Source organism: Elephas maximus, chromosome 3 (genome assembly GCF_024166365.1).
Source record: "Elephas maximus indicus isolate mEleMax1 chromosome 3, mEleMax1 primary haplotype, whole genome shotgun sequence".
NCBI classification, from domain to species: domain Eukaryota; kingdom Metazoa; phylum Chordata; class Mammalia; order Proboscidea; family Elephantidae; genus Elephas; species Elephas maximus.
In genome coordinates this window covers 100,674,962-100,699,625 of record NC_064821.1, presented here as the reverse complement: position 1 = coordinate 100,699,625, position 24,664 = coordinate 100,674,962, and the positions used below count along the sequence as shown (strand labels likewise).

General features: G+C 38.8%; 1 protein-coding gene across 1 annotated transcript in view; it reads left to right on the top strand.

Annotated features, from left to right (window-relative positions):
• Window positions 1-24,664, top strand: part of FYB2 (FYN binding protein 2) — a 160,162-nt gene that overhangs the window by 70,005 nt on the left and 65,493 nt on the right. The window contains exon 5 of the mRNA XM_049879373.1: window positions 11,848-11,948. Within this exon, the coding sequence (XP_049735330.1) occupies window positions 11,848-11,948 (101 nt within the window). The remainder of the gene's footprint in view (window positions 1-11,847; window positions 11,949-24,664) is intronic.

Genomic DNA, 24,664 nt, shown 5'->3' with positions numbered 1-24,664 from the left:
CCTACCTCAGAGGTATATCAAATCTGCAAACAAATCCATTGCCAACGAGTCGATTCTGACTGATAGCAACCCTATAGGACAGCATAGAACTGCCCCATAAGGTTTCCAAGGGCAGGAGTATATCAAATCTGCAGGGAACTTGATTGCCTTTTCCTTCCAAAAGACATCACACTGCTCCATTACATTGATGTCATTATGGTGATTGGACCTATCAAGAAAGAAGTGTCAATGACTCTGGATTTGGTGAAATACATGCATGCTACAGGTTGGAAAATTAATTCCACAAAAATTCAGGCGCTTTCCACCTCAGTGATATTTCTAGGAGTCCAGTGGTGTGGGGAATGTTGAAGTTTCCTTCTAAAATGAAGGATAAGTTGTTATCTGGCCTCTCCTACAACTAAAAAGAAGTCACAATGGCCTCTCTGGGTTTTGAGGCAACATATCCCTCATTTGGATGTGCTACACTGGCCGGTTTATCAAGCAACTCGAAAAGCTGCTAGTTTTGAATGGGGCCCAGAATAAGAGAAGGCTCCGTAACAAGTTCAGGCTGCTCTGCAAGCTATCTTGCCACTTGAGCCGTACGATCTGGCTGATCCGATGGTGCTTGAACTGTCAGTGGCAGAAAGAGACATTGCTTGGAGCCTTTGACAGGACCCTAATGGTGAATTACAGTGCAGACCCTTAGGATTTTGGACTAAAGTCCTGCCATTCCCTGCAGGTAATTATTTCCCTTTTCAGAAATAGCTTTTGACTTGTTCTGAACCATAGTAGAGATTGAACACTTAACCATGGGCCACCAAGTTACCATGCAGGCTGAGCTTTCCATCATGAACTGGGGGTTGTCTGACCCACAGAGTCATGAAGTCGGATGTGCACAGCAGCACTCTATCCATCAAATGGAAGTGGTATATACGTGGTATATGCAAGACTGGGCTCTAGGAGGACCTGAGGCCGAAGTAAGTTGCATAAAGGAGTGGCCCAAATGCCTATGGGTCTCCACTTCTGTCACATTACCTGTCCTTTCCCAATCTGCACGTATGGCTTCATGGGAAGTTCCTTATGATCAGTTGACTGAGAAAGAGAACACTCATGTCTGGTTTACAGATGGTTCTGTGCAATATGCAAGTACTGCTTGAAAATGGGCAGCAGCAGCACATCAGCCCCTTTCTGGAACCTTTCTAAAGGACAGTGGTGAAGAAAAATCCTCCATTGGGCAAAACTTTGAGCAGTGTAACTAGTTGTTCACTTTACTTGGAATTACACATGGCCAATTGAGCAACTGCATACTGATTCACGGGCTGTGGCCAATGGTTTGGCTGGATGGCCAGGGACTTGGAAGGAACATGATTGTTACTTGGTAAACTGGTGACTAGGAGGTATGGGGAAGAGGTATGTCGATAGACCTCTCTGAGTGGGCCAAAGAAGTGAAGATATTTGTGTCTCTTGTGAATGCTCACAAAAGGGTGACCTCAGCAGAGGAATAGTTCAAGAATCATGACACATTCTGTGGAAACTGGTCATCCTTTTCCCAGCTACTCCGGTCATTGCCCAACGGGCTCATGAATGAAGTGACCATGGTGGCAGGGATGGAGGTTATGCATGAGCTCAACAACATGGACTTCAACTCACCAAGGCTGACTTGGCTACAGCCACTGCTGAATGCCCAATCTGCCACACCAGAGACCAATATTTAGTCCCCAATATGGCACCATTCCTCAAGGTGATCAGTCAGCAACCTTGTGGCAGGTTGATTACATTGGACCACTTCAATTATGGAGAGGACAGCATCCTGTTCTTACACTTACTCTGGATATGGATTTGCCTTCCCTGCATGCAATGCCTCTAACAAAATACCATCCGTGGACTCACAGAAAGCCTTATGCTCTGTCATGGTATCCCACACAGCATTGCCTCAGATCAAGGGACTCACTTCACAGCAAATGAAGTACAGCAATGGTCCCATGCTCACGGAATTCACTGGTCTTACCATGTTCCCCATCATCCTGAAAAAGCTGGTTTGATAAAGTGATGGACACAATTATAGTGCTAGCTAGGTGGCAACACTTCGCAAGGTTGGGGCAGTGTTCTCCAGAAGGCTACGTATGCTCTAAACCAGCATCCAGTAAGTATATGGTGCTATTTCTCCCATAGCCAGGATTCATGGTTCAGAAATCATGGGGTAGAGATGAGAGTGGCACCACTCACTATTACTTCTAGTGACCCACTCACAAAATTTTTGCTTTCTGTCCCTGTGACCCTATACTCTGTGGGCCTAGAGGTCTTACTTCCAAAGGGAGGAATGCTCCCACTCAGAGACACAATGTGGATTCCATTCAGCTGGAAGTTAAGAATGCCACCTGGCCACTTCAGGTTCCTCCTGCCTCTGAATCAACAGGCAAGGAAGGGAGTTACCATATTGGCTGGTGTGAATGACTCTGACTACCAAGGAAAAAGTGTATTGATGTTGCATAATGGGGGTAAAAAAGAATTAGTCTGGAATACAGGACATCCCTTAGGGCATCTCTTAGTTCTACCATGCCCTGTGATTAAAATCAATGGAACACTACAGCAACCCAGATCCAACATGACTACTAATTCTTCAGGAATGAAAGTTTGGGTCACCTCATTAGGCAAAGAACCATGGCCAGCTGAGGTGCTTGCAAGGGTAAAGGAAATACAGAATGGGTGGTGTAAGACGGTAGTTCTAAATACTAGTTATGACCCCGTGACCAGTTGCAGAAATGAGGACTGTGATTGTTATGAGTATTTCTTCCTTGTACATGTGCATCAAATATGTTTATTTCCTTCACTTACAAAATATAAGATTTATATGGGTAGCCATTTATATGGGTAGTGTGTTTTCAATTGTATGCATGTTAGTTTTATCATGTTAGGCACAAATATGATTTTAAATTGTGTTTATTTAGAGATCCTGTGTGGTTGAAGATGTGTACAGGTGCCAAGTTGCCTAGGGGTGGACTGTGATAGTTAAGGTTGTGTGTCAACTTTACTGGGTCGTGATTCTTAGTGGTCTGGCAGCTGTGTAATGATGTACTTTGCCAGTCATGTAATGATATAGTTTGGCAGTTATGTAATGATTTAGTCCTCCTCGATGATGTGATCTGATGTGATAAACCAGTTGTAAGGGGCATTTCCTCAGAGGTAAGGCCTTTGTCCAATATGTATATATGGATGTTCTGGCAAAGCTTGCCTGCTTGCTCTGAATCCTGCATCTGGCTCATTACCACCTGACTTCCAGTTCTTGGGACTTCAGCCAGCTCCCTGCCATACTGACTGTTGATTTGGGGATTTGTCAGCCTCCAGAGCCTGTGAGCCAGCAGCCTGCTGTTTTAACTACCAATCTTGGGATTTGTCAGCTTCCACAGCCTGTGAGCCAGCAGCTTAATGCCTTACCTGCCAATCTTGGATTTGTCAGCCTCTGCAGCCCATGAGCCAACAGCCTGTTGTCTGACCTGCTGATCTTGGGTTCGTCAGCACCTGAAGCTATGTGAGTCATGAGAACCCACCTATCTGATCCATGGACTTGGGACTTTCCAGGCTCTACAACCAAGCAAGACATTTCCTTCAGATAAATCTCTCTCTGTCTATGTATATGTGTGTGTGTGTGTGTATATATTTGTTGTTGTTGTTAGGTGCCATCTAGTCGGTTCTGACTCATAAAGACCCTATGTACAACAAAACAAAACACTGCCCATTCTTGCGCCATCCTCAGAATCATTGTTATGCTTGAGCCCATTGTTGGAGTCAATGTGTCAGTCCATCTGGTTGAGTCTTTCTGTTTTTCTCTGACTCTCTACTGTACCAAGCATGATGTCCTTCTCCAGGGCTGGTCCCTACTGATAACATGCCCGAAGTTTTGCCATCCTTGCTTCTAAGGAACATTCTGGCTGTACTTCTTCCAAGATAGATTTGTTCATTCTTCTGGCAGTCTATGATATATTCAATATTCTTCACTAGCACCATAATTCAAAGGCATCAATTCTTCTTCAGTCTTCCTTATTCATTGTCCAGCTTTCGCATGCAAGTGAGATGATTGAAAATGTAATGCCTTGGGTCAGGTGCACCTTAGTCCTCAAAGTGACATCTTTCCTTTTCAACACATTAAAAAGATCTTTTGCAGCAGATTTATCAAAAGCAACACGTCACTGTTTGATTTCTTGACTGCTGCTTCCATGGGCATTGATTGTGGATCCAAATAAAATGAAATCCTTGACAACTTCAATCTCTTCTCCATTTATCATGATGTTGCTTATTGGCCCAGTTGTGAGGGTTTTTGTTTTCTTTATGTTGAGGTATAATCCATATTGAAGGTGTAGTCTTTGATCTTCATCAGTAAGTGCTTCAGGTTTTACTTTCAGAAAGCAAGGTTGTGTCATCTGCATATCACAGGTTGTTAATGAGTCTTCCTCCAATCCTGATGCCCCATCCTCCTTCATATAATCTGGCTTCTTGGATTATTTGCTCAGCATACAGATTGAATAAGTATGGTGAAAGGATACAACCCCGACGCATACCTTTTTTACTGACTTTAAACCACACATTATCCTCTCGATCAGATCTTTGTACAGGTTCCTTATTAGCACAATTAAGTGTTCTGGAATTCCCATTCTTCACAATGTTATCCATAATTTGTTATGATCTACACAGTCGAATGCCTTTGCATAATCAGCAAAAGAAAGGTTTCTGGTATACTCTGCTTTCAGCCAAGATCCATCTGACATCAGCAATGATATCCCTCATTCCACGTCCTCTTCTGAATCTGGCCTGAGTGTCTGGCAATTTCCTGTCAAGGTACTACTACAACCACTTTTAAATGATCTTCAGCAAAATTTTACTTGTGTGTGATATTAATGATCTTGTTCAATCATTTTGCATTCTGTTTGATCACTTTTCTTTGGAATGAATACAAATATGGATCTCTTCCAGTCAGTTGGCCAGGTAGCTGTCTTCCAAATTGACAGATGAATGGTGGATATATGTGTGTGTGTGTGTGTGTGTGTGTGTGTGTATGTGTGTACGTATACATATATATGTATATATATATATAACCGTTGCCATCAAGTCGATTCCGACTCATAGTGACCCTACAGGACATAGTAGAACTGCCCCATAGGGTTTCCAAAGAATGACTGCTGGATTTGAACTGCCAGTGTTTTGGTTAGCAGCCATAGCTCTTAACCACTGCACCGTCAGAGCTCCATAGTCACGTGGGGTCTCTCTATCATACGGTCTCAGGCTGGGTTCTCTAGAGAAGCAAAAACAGGTGTGGTTTTTTGGTATATATCTATTTCACTGGTTTTGTTTCATTAAAGAACCCGGCCTAAGACAGAGATATAGAGAGACCCCAAGTGAGAACTACCCAGCTGATTTCAATAAATCTATAACCAAAAAACCAAACCAAACCTGTTGCCGTCGTGTCGATTCTGACTCAGCGACCCTATGGGACAGAGTAGAACTGCCCCATAGGGTTTCCAAGGAGCGCCTGCTGGATTTGAATTGCTGACCTTTTGGTTAGCAGCTGAACTCTTAACCATTACGCCACCAGGGTTTCCTACAATCATCTGTAGAACCATAAAAAACAATTTAAATTTTTTCAAATTGAAAAAAAAAAAAAAGAAGTGGGATGGGGGAGTGGGCATGTATACTACTGATTCAAGCCCTTTAAGGAGTGTTAGAATTTTAGTTTTTCTATTTCTTGTGTATTTGCTAGAGTAATTTTGTATTTGGCTATAAAATTGTCCATTGTCTCTAAATTTTCAAATTTGTGGGCAGAGAGCTCTGACCTTAGATTTTAAAAACCTAAAATTATCTCTACTTTTCTCTGCTTTCTTCTCTTCAATTTGTGTGTGCGTGTGTGCACATGCATGCTTTCCCTCATTTTCTTGATCAGTCTTGTTAAGTATGGTCTAATATTAATAAACCTACCTCAGCTTTTTCTTGATTAGTATTTGGCTTTTGTCTCTTTTTCCACTTCTTTGGAAGGTTTGATTTGTCTGCTGCTGATTAGCAGCCTGTAGCTGGATTTTTTAAATATTCAACTAGATACTTCCTATTTTATCAAAGTAGTGTAATCTATGTGCTTTTATTGCAATTCTTGATTCATTTGGACATTTTCCTGTTATATTTTATGATTTTATATTTACCATGCAATTTCTTATACTTGAAATTTTTTCTTTTCTGACTTCTTTTTTAATATTTAAACATTCTTATTGCATATTCCCTTTATACTATTTTAGCAGTTAAATATGCTATAACTATTATTTTTAGTGGTCACAGCTTAATTTTTGACATACACAATTAACAAAGTCGAACGTTAATCAAAATCCCTATCCTACTCAGATGGGAGGGAAAAATAGGGAGTTATTACTTAAGGGGTACTGAGTTTTTGTTAAGGGTGATGAAAAAAATTGGAAAGCGGGTATTGGTGATGATTGCACAGCAGGGTGACCGTAATTAATGTCACTGAAATGTAGGTGTAAAAATGGTTAAAATAGCAAATGCTTTGTTATATATCGATATTCTATCACAATTTAAAAAAAAAAAAACTGAGAAAACAAAGGACAACACAAAAACTTGTTAATATTAGACAACGGAGTTGAATATTCACCACATTTAGTAAGCATTTATTAGTCTTGATGCCATCAAATGTGCTGTGTAGGCTATTTCCTGTGAAACATAAATTCTACCCTGAATATGTCGGGGGCGGGGGAATCCTCTATCCTACTTCTCAATAATACAAAGACTTGAGAATGCCCTGACTCCCATAGCCCTTTCCAATATCTTTCATATTATTATTTAATATTATTAAGTTCCACTTTATTCTTAAGCTTCTCCAATTTAGTCATTTTTAACTAATAAAAATAAGTCAGTATTTATTTAGACTTACCAATTTACTTTGTTAATTTTTTTGGCCCACCACGTCCTGCTTCATTTGGAGTTCAAATTTTTTTTTTTTTCTTGGTTGAAATGCATCAGCGAGGATCTGTGAGTAGTAAATGCATGTTTTTGTATTCTGAAAATATCTTTGTTTCTATCACTCTTGAATGGCCTTTGTTGGGCACTTTAAGATTTTGTCTACAATTTCTATCATTTTGTTGCTAATGAGAAGTCTATTGCCAGTCTGATTGCTATCCCTTAGTAGATAATCTGTCTTTTCTCTCACATAACTTTTAAATAATTTTCCTTTTTTTTCTTTGACGTATGCTAATTCATTACAAACTGTGTGAGTATGCATTTTTTTTATACTTTTCATTGTATTAGTCTTTCACATTCCTCGTTAGTTTTTGTGTGTGTGTGTGCTTTAAGTGAAAGTTTACAAATCAAGTCAGTCTCTCACACAAAAACTTATATATACCATGCTACATACTCCCAATTGCTCTCGCCTAATGAGACAGCCCACTCCCTCCCTCCACTCTCTCTTTTTGTGTCCATTTCGCCAGCTTCTAACCCCCTCTACCCTCTCATCTCCCCTCCAGGGAGGAGATGCCAACAGTCTCAAGCATCCACCTGATCCAAGAAGCTCACTCCTCACCAGCACCCCTCTTCAACATATTGTCCAGTCCAATCCCTGCCTGAAGAGTTGGCTTTGGGCCAACAGAAGGTCTAGGGGTCATGACCACTGGGTCCTTCTAGTCCTCAGTCAGACCAATAAGTCTGGTCTTTTTACGAGAATTTGGGGTCTACATCCCACTGCTCTCCTGCTCCCTCAGGGGTTCTCTGTTGCATTCCCTGTCAGGGCAGTCATCCGTTATAGCCAGGCACCATCTAGCTCTTCTGGTGTCAGGCTGATGTAGTCTCTGGTTTATGTGGCCCTTTCTGTCTCTTGGGCTCATAATTACCTTCTGTCCTTGGTGTTCTTCATTCTCCTTTGATCCAGGTGGGTTGAGACCAATTGATGCATCTTAGAGGGCCACTTGCCAGCATTTAAGACCCCAGATGCCTCTCTCCAAGGTGGGATGCAGAATGCTTTCTTAATAGATTTTATTACGCCAATTGACTTAGATGTCCCCTGAAACCATGGTCATCAAACTCCCGCCCCTGCTATGCTGGCCTTTGAAGCATTCAGTTTATTCAGGAAACTTCTTTGCTTTTCATTTAGTCCAGTTGTGCTGACCTTGCCTGTATTGTATGTTGTCTTTCTCCTCACCTAAAGTAGTTCTTAAGTACTATTTAATTAGTGAATACCCCTCTCCCACCCTCCCTCCCTCCCCCCTCTCATAACCATCAAAGAATATTTTCTTCTGTTTAAACTATTGCTCAAGTTCTTGTTATAGTGGTCTTACACAATATTTGTCCTTTTGCAACTGACTAATTTCACTCAGCATAATGCCTTCCAGGTTCCTCCATGTTATGAAATGTTTCACAGATTCATCACTGTCCTTTATTGATGCATAGTATTCCATCATGTGAATATACCATAATTTATTTATCCATTCATCCGTTGATGGGCACTTTGGTTGCTTCCATCTTTTTGCTATTGTAAACAGAGCTGCAATAAACATGGGTGTGCATATATCTGTTCATGTGAAGGCTCTTATTTCTCTAGGATATATTCCAAGGAGTGGGGTTGCTGGATCCTATGGTAGTTCTATTTCTAGCTTTTTAAGGAAGCGCCAAATCGATTTCCAAAGTGGTTGTACCATTGGACATTCCCACCAGCAGTGTAGAAGTGTTCCAATCTCTCCACAGCCTCTCCAACATTTATTGTTTTGTGTTTTTTGGATTAATGCCAGCCTTGTTGGAGTGAGATGGAATCTCATTGTAGTTTTGACTTGCAGTTCTCTAATGGCTAATGATTGTGAGCATTTCCTCATGTATCTGTTAGCTACTTGAATGTCTTCTTTAGTGAAGTGTCTGTTCATATCTTTTGCCTATTTTTTAATTGGGTTATTTGTCTTTTGGCAGTTGATTTTTTGCAGTATCGTGTAGATTTTAGAGATCAGGCGCTGATCGGAAATGTCATAGCTAAAAACTTTTTCCCAGTCTGTAGGTAGTCTTTTTAGTCTTTTGGTGAAGTCTTTGGATGAGCATACGTGTTTGATTTTTAGGAGCTCTCAGTTATCTAGTTGTTCTTCTGCATTGTTAGTAATGTTTTGTATACTGTTTATGCCATGTATTAGGGCTCCTAACATTGCCCCTATTTTTTCTTCCATGATCTTTATTGTTTTAGATTTTATTTTTAGGTCCTTGATCCATTTTGAGCTCTTTTTTGTGCATGTAGTGAGGTATGGGTCTTGTTTTGTTTTTTCTGGAGCTGGATATCCAGTTTTGCCAGCACCATTTGTTAAAAAGACTGTCTTTTCCCCATTTAACTGTTTTGGGGCTTTTGTCAAATATCAACTGCTCATACATGGATGGATTTATGTCTGGATTCTCAATTCTGTTCCATTGGTCTATGTATCTGTTGTTGTACCAGTACCAGGCTGTTTTGACTATTATGGCAGTATAATAGATTCTAAAATCAGGTAGAGTAAGGCCTCCCACTTTGTTATTCTTTTTCAGTAATGCTTTACTTATCTGGGGCCTCTTTCCCTTCCATATGAAGTTAGTGATTTGTTTCTCCATATCATTAAAGAATGTCATTGGAATTTGGATCGGAATTGCATTAAATGTATAGATTGCTTTTGGTAGAATAGTCTTCCTATCCATGAGCAAGGTATGTTTTTCCACTTATGTAGGTCTCTTTTGGTTTCTTGCAGAAGTGTACTGTAGTTTTCTTTGTATAAGTCTTTTACATCTCTGGTAAGATTTATTCCTAAGTATTTTATCTTGCTGGGGGCTACTTAAGTGGTATTGATTTGGTGATTTCCTCTTCGGTGTAGAGGAATCCAACTGATTTTTGTATGTTTATCTTGTGTCCCGATACTCTGCTGAACTCTTCTATTAGTTTCAGTAGTTTTCTGGAGGATTCTTTAGGGTTTTCTGTGTATAAGATCATGTCGTCTGCAAACAGAGATAATTTTACTTCTTCCTTGCCAATCTGGATGTCTTTTATTTCTTTGTCTAGTTAATTGCTCTGACTAGGACTTCCAGCACAATGTTGAATAAGAGCAGTGATAAAGGGGATCCTTGTCTGTTCCTGATCTCAAGGGGAATGCTTTCAGGCTCTCTCCATTTAGGATGATGCTAGCTGTTGGCTTTGTATAAATGCCCTTTATTATGTTGAGGAATTTCCCCTCTATTCCTATTTTGCTGAGAGTTTTTATCATGAATGAGTGTTGAACTTTGTCAAATGCCTTTTCTGCATAAATTGATAAAATTATGTGGTTCTTGTCTATTGTTTTTATGCATTTATTTTCATTTCTCATTATTAAAGCTGCTTCAGTAGGACTTACATTCCCTTTTCAACTTCAGAAAAGTCTTGGTTATGATCATCTGAATATCATGTCTTTTTCCCCATTCTCTTTCTTTTTTTCTTTTAGAACCCCTAGTAAGTGTATTTTGATCTTCTAATTCCATCCTCCATATCTCTTAGGGTCTCTTTTAATATTTTTCATCTCTTAATACCTCTATAAGACACCCTGATGGCTCAACAGTTAAGTGCTCAACTGCTAACCCAAAGGTTGATAGTTCAAATCTACCCGAGGGCTCTGTGAAAGAAAGACCTGGTGACCTGCTCCTGTAAAGATTACAGCCTAGAAAACCCCATAGAAAAGTTCTACACTGTCACATGGGGTTGCTATGACTCAAAATTGATTTGAAAGCACCTAACAACAACAAATCTCTATGTTACTTTCTGGGTAATTTTCTCAGATTTTACTAATCGAACTTTCTCTTCTGCTGTGTCTAGTCTACTTTTCAACCTCTACGTGAAATTTTTTTCCAGAACTATATATTTTTTTAATTTCTGTAACTCCTTTTTTTGGCTCATTTTTTTCACTGCCTTGTTTTTGCCTAATGACTTTTATCCCTTTTATTTCCTTCAATACTTAAGACATATTTATTTTAAGTCAATTCCATATTATTCTATTATTTAATTCTCCCACTGTATCTACTGACTATCTCACAGTGGCACATCTCATTGTGTGGTTTGCAGCTTTTAACTGCAAGCTTATTTTGGTGGAGATTTTCTTTAGAAACCATAGGTGCCATGGTTTGTGGGAGCATCTTTACAGAGTGATTTCAGATTTGCCTTTACTAGGTGATTTGGTTTCAAGTCTCAGTTTTGGCTTTGTTTCTCTGAAATACACAGATTGTATGAGTGTAGCCCTCACACCTGTACTTTGTTGTTGGGTTTCTGGGTTTCTGATTTCTCATGGGTGCTTCTTTTACCTCCTATGGCCATAGTCAGATAGCCAACTTCCCTGCTCCAGTTCTGGGAGAGTGGACAGATATTTTTTAGAACATGTTTCACAGCGGGGGCAGTATGTTGTGACTCTGGGCTTTATGCTGATAGCTCAATTACAGCTTCCAAATCATATGAGGCCTATAACTCAGACTTACCTTCTAACTCAGACATTAAATCCCCAGCCTCCAGTCATTAAGATCTTCCTTTATCTGGTTTCAAATTCCCTTAGAGTGCCATGGCTTCAGTTCTCACTTACAACTTGGTCAGTTTCCTCTCTGTGTCTGGAACATGGAGATTTCACTTTATTTCTAGGTGAGCTGTATATTCTTTGTACAATTCTTTGTATTATTATGCTTTATCCAGAATTCCTATGTGTGTAGAGTAGGGGTGGCATACTTTCTATATCTGCCTAATTCAGCATATTTACCAGACATACTTATATTACTTTCCTAATGGGGAAAAAATACAAAAACTCTTTAAATGTGTTTAAAGAAATGTTTCTTGCACGTAACCTTTTTTTTTTTTCTCCATGCTCTCAGTGCTGAATTTGAAGAGCCACATAATTATGAGGCAACGATTTCATATCTGAGACTCTCTGGCAACTCCATTAACCTGTGCACCGCAAAAGAAATTGCTGATTGTAAGTCTGCTAAGCCAATTAATATCGTGACCCTGTGTGGAATGAAAGTGTGTCAAAGCGGGATTTTTTTTTCCTCTAGCTAAGTTTAAAAATGTACAGCCACACTGCTCTACCATCTCATTTTTTTCCCCCTTGTCTGGCCTCTTAAAAAAAAAAAAAAATCTAGTTGGGCATCAAAGCTATCTCACAATTCCTGTTGCAGCCTTCTTCTTTCAACCTCTTTTCTGTCTCTGAACAATCTACTTAGATGCTTTGACTCTGGTAGATATGTGGGAGGGAAAATCAAGATGTGGCGATTCATTTTTCTTCCTTCTTCTCCTTTACGAGCTTTATCTCTCTTCTTGTGGTGTCTCTCTTGAAGTACCCTGGTTACTCAATGTGTGGAGAGGGAGATAACAGTCCATGAGAATTAGGCCCCTGTGTTTGGTCTAAAAAAGAGAGGAGGGTTTATTTAATGGATCTAACCGCTGGTTCAGAGCTAAGTCTTCCTGCCTCTGGTATTTCCAACACAGCTCAGGCCTTTTTGTGCAGAAAGAGTCCCTTTCAAAAAAGAAGGTGAAGAAACAGGAACTCAAAGCATTTCTACAAATTTCTATGTCTTCGTTTTGCCTATGAGCCAGATAGCCCTCCTCAAAGGGCATATGCATTAGTGCTGGGATAAATACTAATATTCATTGAGACTGTCCTATGTGTCATGGTTCTGTGTTAGGTTTTCTGGATATATTCTGCTGATACAGTAGTTTTATTAATGCATTTTTTAGAGACAGGAAACTAAAGATCAGAGAGATGGAGTTATATAAGGTCATACAAAAAGCCCAAATAAAAACATACTCTTTCTAGCTAAAGGACCTGGAAAGAGCAGCCTTTCAAGACAAAAAAGTTTAAGAAAATAACATTTCTACTTCAGCAAAACACCAGGAAAAAAAGAAAAAAAAAAAAACCTGTGGCCCCATCCCCATCAACACCAGCAAATGCTGAGTAGAGGTCCTAGTCTTCCAGCCCAATTTTGCTGTAATGATGAATTCCAGCCCCTTGCTGGAATGGTGTTAGGGAAGGCCATGTAGGGAACTGGGACTTTCATCCCCTTCAAGCAGTAATGAGGCCCCACCCATAGTACAAATGAAGACTATGTGGGGAACTTGGACTTCCACCACCACCCCAGCAGTAATGAGGTGCCTTTCTCCTCCTTGCTGGAGTAGTGTCAAAGGAGACCTAATGGAGAGGCAATAGTTTCACCACTGTCCGGTGGTAATGAGGTCTCCTCCTATTTGTGGTATCTGTAGTACACACGTAGGGAGCAGTAACAAGGCACTCCTAGTCCTCCCAGCCAGGGTGGGATCAGTGGAAGCCTAGTGGGGAGTCAGAACTCATACCCTTACCAGCAGCAACAAGGAGCCCCTCTTTCCTTCAGGTGTCAATGGAGGCCAAGTGGGAAACCTGGACTTCTATATCCACCTCACAGTAAAAAGTTGATGCTCTCCTTTCCCTCTCTGGTTGGTATCAGAAAAAAACAGTTAAACCAGTAGGGTTAAATAATATCTAGGGCCTTATAACATAATACCCAAAAGCTCCAGGTTTCAATTTAAAATCACTCATCAGACCAGAAATCAGAAAAAACTCAACTTGAATGAAAAAAGATAATCACTAGACACCAACCCTGAGATGACTGGGGTATTAGAGTTTTCTTACAAAAATTTTAAACTGGATATTATAAAAATACTTCAATGAGAAATTATGAACATGTTTGAAAGAAATGGAAAAAAAATAGAAAGTTTCACCAAAAAATAAATAAATAAATGGAAATTTTAGAACTGAAAAATACGATTAGCAGAAATAAAAAATTCAATTGATGGACTCAGTGAATAAAAGAGACAGATGAAAGAATCAGCACACTTGAAAATACCAAAAAAAAAAAAAAAACCATTGTCTTTGAGTCGATTCCAACTCACACTATAAAAAATAGAAATTACCCAATCTGAATAACAGAGAGAAAATACAGTGAAAAAACTGGACAGCATTAAGGCCTGTGGAACTACAGCAACAGATCTAACATTTGTGTAATCGGAGTACTGGAAGGAAAGAAGAAAGAGGGTGAGACCAAAAAAGTTCTTGAAGAAATGACTGTAACCTTACCAAATTTGGTAATAGATATAAAACTACAGAGTCAAGAAGCCAAGCAAACTACTAACAAGATAAACCCAAAGAAATCCACATTAAGACATAAAATCACGCTTCTGAAAAAATAAACACAGAGAAAAAAATCTTGAAAACAGTGAGAGAGAATGCCTTACTTTTAAGAAGAAAAACAATTGAAATAATGATGAATTTCTCATAAGAAAACATAGAGGCCAGAGTAAGTGACACATTTTTCAAGTGCTGAGAAAAAAGAAATGTCAACCCAGAACCCTATTACCAAAGTATTCTTCAAGTAATAAAGAGGAAACAATGACATTCTCAGATGAAGAAAAACTAAAACTAAGAAAACTAATTTCAGCAGACCTAGTCTAAAAGAACAGCTAAAGGAACTTTTCTATACAGAAAAGAAATGATAAAAAGAAAGAACTCTGGAGCATCAAAATGAAAGAGAGAACGGAGGAAAGAATAAAAACATGGGCAAAAGTAATATATTTTTCTTCTGTTGCGTTTTCTAAATTACATTTGATGGTTGAAGCAAAAATTTATAACTCTGATACAGTTCTAAATGTATGAAAAGGAAATATTTAAGATAGTTATAAGGAGGAAGGGAGGAAGAGGAAAGGGACATAAAGGTAGTAAGGTGTCTGCACTTCACTTGAACAGATAAAATGTCCACACCAATAAACTATGATAAATTATATATAAACCCACCAAATATAATTTACAGTGTAATATCTAGAGCAACCACACAAAGTTATACAAGAAGATGCTATAAAAATACTATAGATAAATCAAAATGAATTCTAAAAAAATTTTTTTTAAATACACAGGAAGACAGGAAATGTAAAACAGAGAAACGAAAAACAGAGAGAACAAAAAAATATAAGAAGATATGGCAGTCCTTACTGTGTATGTACTGAACAGCAGAGCTGCAAAATTTTTGAACCCAAAACTAAAATGTGATATATATAATTATAGTCTATTAGACTAGAATTCAGTACCCATCTCTCAACAATTGATAGAACAATGTGACAGAAAATCAGCAAGGATACAGAAGAACTCAACAACACCATCAACCAGCAGGAACTAATCAACATTTATAGAACACTTCACACAAGAGCAGACTACACATTTTTGTCAAATGCCCTTATAGCATGTACTAGGATAGACCATATCCTGGGCCATAAAACAAACCTCAAAAAATTTAAAAGAATTGAAGTCATACAGAATATGTTCTTTGACCACAATGGAATCAAGCTAGATATGAATAAGAGAAAGACAACAGGAAAATCTCCAAACACTTAGAAACTAAACAGAACACCTCTAAATAGTTGGTAGATCAAACAGAGAAGGTTTCAAGAAAAATTTTAAACTATTGAACTGAATAAAAATGAAAATACAACATATCAAAATTTGTGGGACACAGATTAAGAAGTGCTAAGAGACAAATTTATCCTAAATGCTTACTTTAGAAAAGAGACAAAGTCTCAAATCAATAATCTATGATCCTACTCCAAAAACAGAAAAATCACAACAAAATAAACCCAAAGCAAGCATAAGGGAAGAAATAATAAAGATAAGAACAGAAATAAATGAAATTAAAAACAGAAAAACAGTAAAGAAAATCAGTGGGAAAAAAATCCTGGTTGTTTGAAAAGAACAATAAAATTGACAAACCTCTAGCAAGTCTGACAGAGAAAAAGAGAAAGAAGACACAAATTACTGATATCAAAAATGAAACAAGGCTATCACTTCAGGCCCTGCAGACATCAAAAAAATAGTAAGAGAATACGATGAACAACTGTACACATGTAAATTTGACAACTTCTGTAAAAATGGAGGACTTCTTCAAAAAGCACAAACTACCACAACTCACCCAAAGTAGATCATTTGAATAGCACTCTATTAAGGAAATTGAATCCATAATTTTAAAACTCCCAAAAAAGGAATCTCCAAGCCCAAATGGTTTCATTGGAGAAATTCTACAAAATGTTTATAGAAGAATTAACATGAATGCCACACAATCTAATCCAGAAAAAATGGAAGAGGAGTAAACAATTCTTAATTCATTTTATGAAGTTAGTATTACCCTGACAAAGATAGCACAAAAAAGAGAAAACTACATATCAATATCCCTCATATAGACATAAAAATTCTTTTAAAAATTAAGCAAATAGAATTCAGCAAGACATAAAAGGAATTATACACCATGACCAAGTGCAGTTTCTTTCAGGGATGCAAAGCTGGCTTAATATTCAAAAATCAGTCGGTGAAATCCACCATACTGACAGGCTAAAGAAGAAAAATCACATGATCACATCAATCTATGCAGAAAAAGCATTTGACAGACTTCAGCATCCATTCATGATACAAATTTTTAGGAAAAAAAAAAGAAATACAGGGGACTTCATCAACCTGCTAAAGAGCATTTTCAAAAAACCTACAGCTGACATGATACGTAACAGTGAAACACTGAATGCTTTCCCCTTAAGATCAGGGACAAGGCAAGGATATCCACTCTCACTACTCTTAATCAGCATAGTACTGAAAATTTTAGCCACTGAAATAAGACAAGAAAAGGAAACAAAATGCATACAGATCAGAAAGGAAGAAATAAAACTATTTCCAGATGACACAATTATCTATGTAGAAAATCCCAAGGAATTTACACACACACACACCCACAAAACTCCCAGAACTAACAAGTGCATTCCGCAAGGTCACAAGATACAAGATAAACAAACAAAAATCAATTGTATTTCTATATACTAGCAATGAACATGTGGACATAAAAATTTTAAAACATACCATTAACATTTGCTCAAAAAAAAAAAAAGGATACTTAGGCTGCAATCTAATAAAACATGTATAGAAATTACATGCTGAAAACTAGAAAATGTTGATGAAATAAAGAAAATCTAAATAAATGGAGAGAAATACCAAGTTCATGGGCTGGAAAACTAAATATAGTGAAAACATCAATTTTCCCCAAAATGATAGATAAGTTTAACATAATTCCTATTGAATTTGCAGCAAGATCTTTTGTAGATATAGACAAGATTATTCTAAAATACACACAGAAAAGCAAAGGACTAGGATAGCTAAAAACTATTTTGAAAGAAAATAATAAATTGGGAGGTATTGGTCTACCTAATTTCAAGACTTATTAATCAAGGCTGTGCGGCTTTGGCAGAAAGACACATAGAGCAATAAACAGAATAGAGAACTCAGAAATAGACCCACAAAATATGTCCAACTGTTTTTTTTTTTTTACAAAGGTAAAAAAACAATTCAATAGAGGAACGATAACCTTTTGAACAAATAAATGGTCCTGGATCAATTGGACATCTATAGACAAAAACAAATAAACCTTGACCTAAATCTCAAAGGTCAGCAGTTCAAACCCTCCAGCCGCTCTGCGCTCTGTGGGAGAAAGATGCGGCAGTCTACTTCCGTAAAGATTACAGCCTTGGAAACCCTATGGGGCAGTTCTACTCTGTCCTGTAGGGTCTCCATTAGTTGGAATCACCTTGATGGCAACAGGAAGTCTCACACCTTATATAAAAATTAACTCAAAATAGATACAGACTTAAATGTAAACCATGAAACTATAGAAGTTTTAGAAAAAAACATAGGTGAAAATATTTGGGATCTAAGGCTAGAAAAAGACACAAAACGCACAGTCCATAAAAGGAAAAGTGGATAAATTGGACTTCATCAATATAAAAAACTTCCGTTCTGTAAAAAACTCCATTGGAAGAATGAAAAGACAAGCTACAGACTGAGAGAAAATATTTGAAAACCTCATATCTAACAAAGGACTAGTTTCTAGAATATGTAAAGAAATCTCAAAACTAAACAATAAAAAAAATTTTCTTTAAATCAGCACCATGCATGAACATTTCACTAAAGAGGATATACAGAGGACAGATAAGTACATGAAAACATATCGTCATTAGCCATTAAGGAAATGCAACTTAAAACTACAATGAGATATCACTTATCAGAATGACTAAAAAAAAAAAAAAAGCAACACCACCAAATGCTGGTGATGATGTAAAGAAACTGGATCACTCATATATTGCCTTTAGGAATGTAAAAATGGCACAGCCACTCTGGAAATAGTTTGGCAGTTTCTTTAAAAATTAAACATGAAACTACCGTATGACTCAGCAATTGCATTCCTGGGCATTTGTGCCAGAGAAATGAATACTTATGTTCACACAAAAACCTGTACACAAGTGTTCATAGCAGCCTTATTTGTAATAGCCCAAAACTGGAAACAACCCAGATGTCCTTCAAACTGTGGTACATCCATACCTTGGAATACTACTCAGCTATAAAAGGAACAAAATACTGCTACACACAAAATTTGGATGAATCTCCAGGGAATTATGCTGCATGAAAAAAAGCCAGCCAGTCCAAAAAGATTACATGACAATATTATAGAAATAGAGAAAAGATTAATGGTTATAAGGAGTTAAGGTGAGTGGGAAGGGAGTACAGGAGGGAAGTGGGTGTGGCTATAAGAGGGCAGCATGAGGAGGCGGAGCCAAGATGGCAGAATAGACAAACGCTTCTGTTGAGCCCTCTTTACAACAAATACCCAAAAATGAATATATTTGTGACAAGCTGGGAGCCCTGAGCATCAAAGGCAAGGTTAGACAATGAACTGAGGGGCAGGGGAAGGAAGAGACTGTTCAGAAGCAGAGAGGAGTTACCGGACCTGAATCATGGGGAGCCCTCAGGCACCATTCCTGGAGCAGCGGCGGCGGCGGGCTGGTACTAGCATTCTGCCGCAGTTTCCTCAGGAGAAGCAGCCAGCCACACAGCCCACTCACACCTCCGGAACCTGAGGAGAAGGGCACTCTCGGCAAAAGCTAAGTACTTGCGTATATTTTACCGCACCCTCCCACTCGCAGGCCGGCTTCAGCGGCTGAATCCCCAGGCCTGAGATAGACCCTGGTGAACACCTAGAGCCGTCCTCCCCGCCTTGGGGAAGGAAAAAATTTGCAACTGGGGGGAAAACATAATTTGCTAGCTCCATTAACCGGGGGAGCTCAGGACAGAAGCAGCTCCTGTCCAGGCATAAACTGTCCACGGACCTTGAACACCTTTCCCTTCTGCATGGACTTGTGTGGACCTATTTTGGGAGAATAGGCCCTTGTTGGCAAACTCCAACCATTTCAGCTGTGCGGACACAGCAAAAGCGGTGCTCAGAGGCCAATTTATATCAATAAATGCACACATCCAAAAAGAAGAAAGGGCCAAAATCAAAGAACTATCCCTACAACTTAAACAAATAGAAAGAGAGCAACAAAAGAAACCCACAGGCAGCAGAAGAAAACAAATAATAAAAATTAGAGCTGAACTAAATGAAATAGAAAACAGAAAAACAATTGAAAGAATTAACAAGACCAAAGCCTGGATTTTTGAAAAACTCAACAAAATTGATAAACCATTGGCCAAAATGACAAAAGAAAAACAGGAGCGGAAGCAAATAACCTGAATAAGAAATGCGTTGGGTGATATTACAACAGACCCAACTGAAATTAAAAGAATCATATCAGATTACTATGAAAAACTATACTTAAACAAATTTGAAAACCTAGAAGAAATAGATGAATTCCTAGAAAAACACTACCTACCTAAACTAACACAAACAGAGGTAGAGCAACTAAATAGACCCATAACGAGATTTAAAAGGTAATCAAAAAACTCCCAACAAAAAAAAATACTGGTCCGGACGGCTTCACTGCACAGTTCTACCAAACTTTCAGAGAAGACTTAACACCACTACTACTAAAGGTATTTCAGAGCATAGAAAAGGATGGAATACTACCAAACTCATTCTATGAAGCCACCATATCCCTGATACCAAAACCAGGTAAAGACACCACAAGAAAAGAAAATGACACACCTATATCCCTCATGAATGTAGATGCAAAAATCTTCAACAAAATTCTAGCCAAGAGAATTCAACAACATATCAAAAAAATATTTGACCATGACCAAGTGGGATTCATACCAGGTATGCAGGGATGGTTCAACATTAGAAAAACAATTCATGTAATCCACCACATAAATAAAACAAAACACAAGAATCACAGGATTTTATCCACTGATGCAGAAAAGGCATTTGACAAAGTTCAACACTCATTCATGATAAAAACTCTCAGCAAAATAGGAATAGAAGGAAAATCTCTCAACATAATAAAGGGCATTTATACAAAGTCAACAGCCAACATCACCCTAAATGGAGAGAGCCTGAAAACATTCCCATTGAGATTGGGAGCCAGACAAGGATGCCCTTTATCACCACTCTTATTCAACATTGTGCTGGAAGTGCTAGCCAGAGCAATTAGGCTAGATAAAGAAATAAAGGGCCTCCGGATTGGCAAGGAAGAAGTCAAAGTATCTCTATTTGCAAATGACATGATCTTATACACAGAAAACCCTAAGGAATCCTCCAGAAAACTACTGAAACTAATAGAAGAGTTCAGCAGAGTATTGGGACACAAGATAAACATATAAAAATCAGTTGGATTCCTCTACACCAACAAAAAGAACATCGAAGAGGAAATCACCAAATCAATGCCATTTACAGTAGCCCCCAAGAAGATAAAATACTTAGGAATAAATCTTACCAGAGATGTAAAAGACTTATACAAAGAAAACTACAGTACACTTCTGCAAGAAACCAAAAGAGACTTACACATAAGTGGAAGAACATACCTTGCTCATGGATAGGAAGACTTAACATTATAAAAATGTCTATTCTACCCAAAGCGATCTATACATTTAATGCAATTCCAATCCAAATCCCAAGGACATTCTTTAATGAGATGGAGAAACAAATCACCAATTTCATATTGAAGGGAAAGAGGCCCCAGATAAATAAGGCATTACTGAAAAAGAAGAACAAAGTGGGAGGCCTTACTTTACCTGATTTTAGAATCTATTATACCTCCACAGTAGTCAAAACGGTGTGGTACTGGTATAACAACAGATACATGGACCAATGGAACAGAGCTGAGAATCCAGACATAAATCCATCCACAGATGAGCAGTTGATATTTGACAAAGGCCCCAAAACAGTTAAATGGGGGAAAAGACAGTCTTTTTAACAAATGGTGCTGGCATAACTGGATATCCAGCTGCAAAAAAAATGAAACAAGACCCATACCTCACTCCATGCACAAAAACTAACTCAAAATGGATCAAAGACCTAAATATAAAATCTAAAACGATAAAGATCATGGAAGAAAAAATAGGGACAACGTTAAGAGCCCTAATACATGGCATGAACAATATAGAAAACATTATAAAGAACATAGAAGAAAAACTAGATAACTGGGAGCTCCTAAAAATCAAACACTTATGCTCATCCAAAGACTTCACCAAAAGAATAAAAAGATTACCTACAGACTGGGAAGAAGTTTTTAGCTGTAACATTTCTAATCAGCGCCTGGTCTCTAAAATCTACATGATATTGCAAAAACTCAACTATGAAAAGACAAATAACCCAATTAAAAAATGGGCAAAATATATGAATAGACACTTCACTAAAGAAGACATTCAGGTAGCTAACAGATATATGAGGAAATATTCACGATCATTAGCCATTAGAGAAATGTAGATCAAAACTACAATGAGATTTCATCTCACTCCAACAAGGCTGGGATTAATCCAAAAAACACAAAATAATAAATGTTGGAGAGGCTGTGGAGAGACTGGAACACTTCTACACTGCTGGTGGGAATGTCAAATGGTACAACCACTTTGGAAATCGATTTGGCGCTTCCTTAAAAAGCTAGAAATAGAACTACCATAGGATCCAGCAATCCCACTCCTTGGAATATATCCTAGAGAAATAAGAGCCTTAACACAAACAGATATATGCACACCCATGTTTATTGCGGCACTGTTTACAATAGCAAAAAGGTGGAAGCAACCAAGGTGCCCATCAACGGATGAATGGATAAATAAATTATGGTATATTCACACAATGGAATACTACGCATCGATAAAGAACAGTGAGGAATCTGTGAAACATTTCATAACATGGAGGAACCAGAAAGGCATTATGCTGAGTGAAATTAGTCAGTTGCAAAAGGACAAATATTGTGTAAGACCACTATTATAAGAACTTGAGAAATAGTTTAAACTGAGAAGAAAACATTCTTTTGTGGTTACGAGATGGGGGAGGGAGGGAGGATAGGAGAGGGGCATTCACTAATTAGATAGTAGATAGGAACTACTTTAGGTGAAGGGAAAGACAGCACACAATACAGGGGAGGTCAGCACAATTGGACTAAACCAAAAGCAAAGAAGTTTCCTTAATACACTGAATGCTTCGAAGGCCAGAGTAGCAGGGGCAGGGGTCTGGGGACCATGGTTTCAGGGGACATCTAAGTCAATTGGCATAATAAAATCTATTAAGGAAACATTCTGCATCCCACTTTGAAGAGTGGCGTCTGGGGTCTTAAATGCTAGCAAGCAGCCATCTAAGATGCATCAACTGGTCTCAACCCACCTGGATCAAAGGAGAATGAAGAACACCAAGGACACAAGGTGATTATGAGCCCAAGAGACAGAAAGGGCCACATGAACCAGCGACTACATCATCCTGAGACCAGAAGAACTAGATGGTGCCAGGCTATAACGGATGACTGCCCTGACAGGGAACACAACAGAGAATGCCTGAGGGAGCAGGAGAGCAGTGGGATGCAGACCCCAAAGTCTCATAAGACCAGACTTAATGGTCTGACTGAGACTGGAAGGATCCTGGTGGTCATGGCCCCCAGACCTTCTGTTGCCCCAGGACAGGAAGCATTCCCAAAGCCAAGTCTTCAGACATGGATTGGACTGGACAATGGGTTGGAGAGGGATGCTGGTGAGGAGTGAGCTTCTTGGATCGGGTGGACACTTGAGACTATGTTGGCATCTCCTACCTGGAGGGGAGATGAGAGAGTGGAGGTGGTTAGAAGCTGGTGAAAAGGACACAAAAAGAGAGAGTGGAGGTAGAGAGCAGGCTCTCTCATTAGGGGGAGGGTAATTGGGAGTGTGTAGCAAGGTGTATGTGGGTTTTTGTGTGAGAGACTGACTTGATTTGTAAACTTTCACTTAAAGCACAATAAAAATTATTATTTTTTTTAAAAGAGGGCAGCATGAGGGATCTTTAGGGTGATGGGAATGTACTGTATCTTGACTGTATGAATGTCAATGTCCTGGTTGTGATATTGACCTATAGTTTTGCAAGATGTTAGCAGTGGGGGAAACTGGGTAAAGGATGGAAGCCCCGGTGACATAGTGGTTAAGAGCTATGGCTGCTAACCAAAAGGTCAGCAGTTCGAATCCACCAGGTACTCCTCGGAAATCATATATTGCAGTTCTACTCTGTCCTACAGGATCACTATGAGTCAGAATTGACTGCACGGCAATGGGTGGGTTTTTTTTTTGGTTTGGTAAAGGGTACACAGGATTTCCCTCTATTATTTCTTACCACTTCATATGAATATGCAATTATCTTAAAGTAAAAAGTTTAATTTAATTAAAGAATTATTGGGGGAAAAAAGTGAAGTCAAGAATTTATCACTCCCTTCCTCTGCCTACCAAGGGTGAGGGATTTAAGTGATAGCGTTCTAAGAGGGCAGGAAGAGGAAAGAAGGAAATGAATGAAAGCAAGAAGGAAGTGGCTGGCCTTTGCTATCACCAGGGGATGATTCTGTCTTTCTTGTGCAATGCCAAGGAAACAGGGGAGCCCAGCCCCTCAGGGGTGCGTAGCTCAGCATGGGTGCTTTTCTAAGGCTCTGCCCTTATATATAGCACTTAGTGGAGAGTGAGCAGGATTCAGACTGTTCTCGAGTTTCTGCAGATATTACTACCTCTGAGATTGTCTAGACCAGTGGTTTTCTGGTAGTTCATCCTGAACCCTAGGGCTTTCCTGAGTGGTCTTGAAAACCCTCAGGACTAACTCCAACCCAAGAAATTCTGCCTCAGCTCCTGGGTAATATTTTCTTTAAGTGAATGATTCTATGGTTGAGAGAAAATTTGAAGACTATTTGCTAGCTAAGTAACCTTGGGCAAGTTACTTCACTTCTCTGAGTGTCTGTTTCCTCATCAGTAAAACTGGAATATTAGTAGTGATCATCACGGGAATTAAATAAAATAATGCACTTAAGCACTTAACATAGTGCCTGCTATCTCTAAGTAAGTGCAAAACAAAGTGTTATTTGCTTTTTATTATTGCTTTTATGATACTAGTAGTAGTCATTTCACCTTCTGGTGTAACGGAGCTACAGAGGCTAAAAAAGGTGAAAGAACTTTTCCAAGGGAGTTAGTTCATCAGTAAACAGCTAAGGGCCTCAAGACATGACTTCGCTATGATCTAGCAGCTAGACCGTTGATGAGGGCCATCAACTGATATTTGTCCTTTTTCTCCCAGTTGGAATAAAGCTAGTAAGTGGAGAAAGAGTGATATAACTCTGGGTGGAAAGTGAGGAGAAGCCTGAAATGCAGACACCCATGCCCTTCTGTTCTAACTCCCAGTCCCTTCCTGATCTCCTGGGATGCAGTCG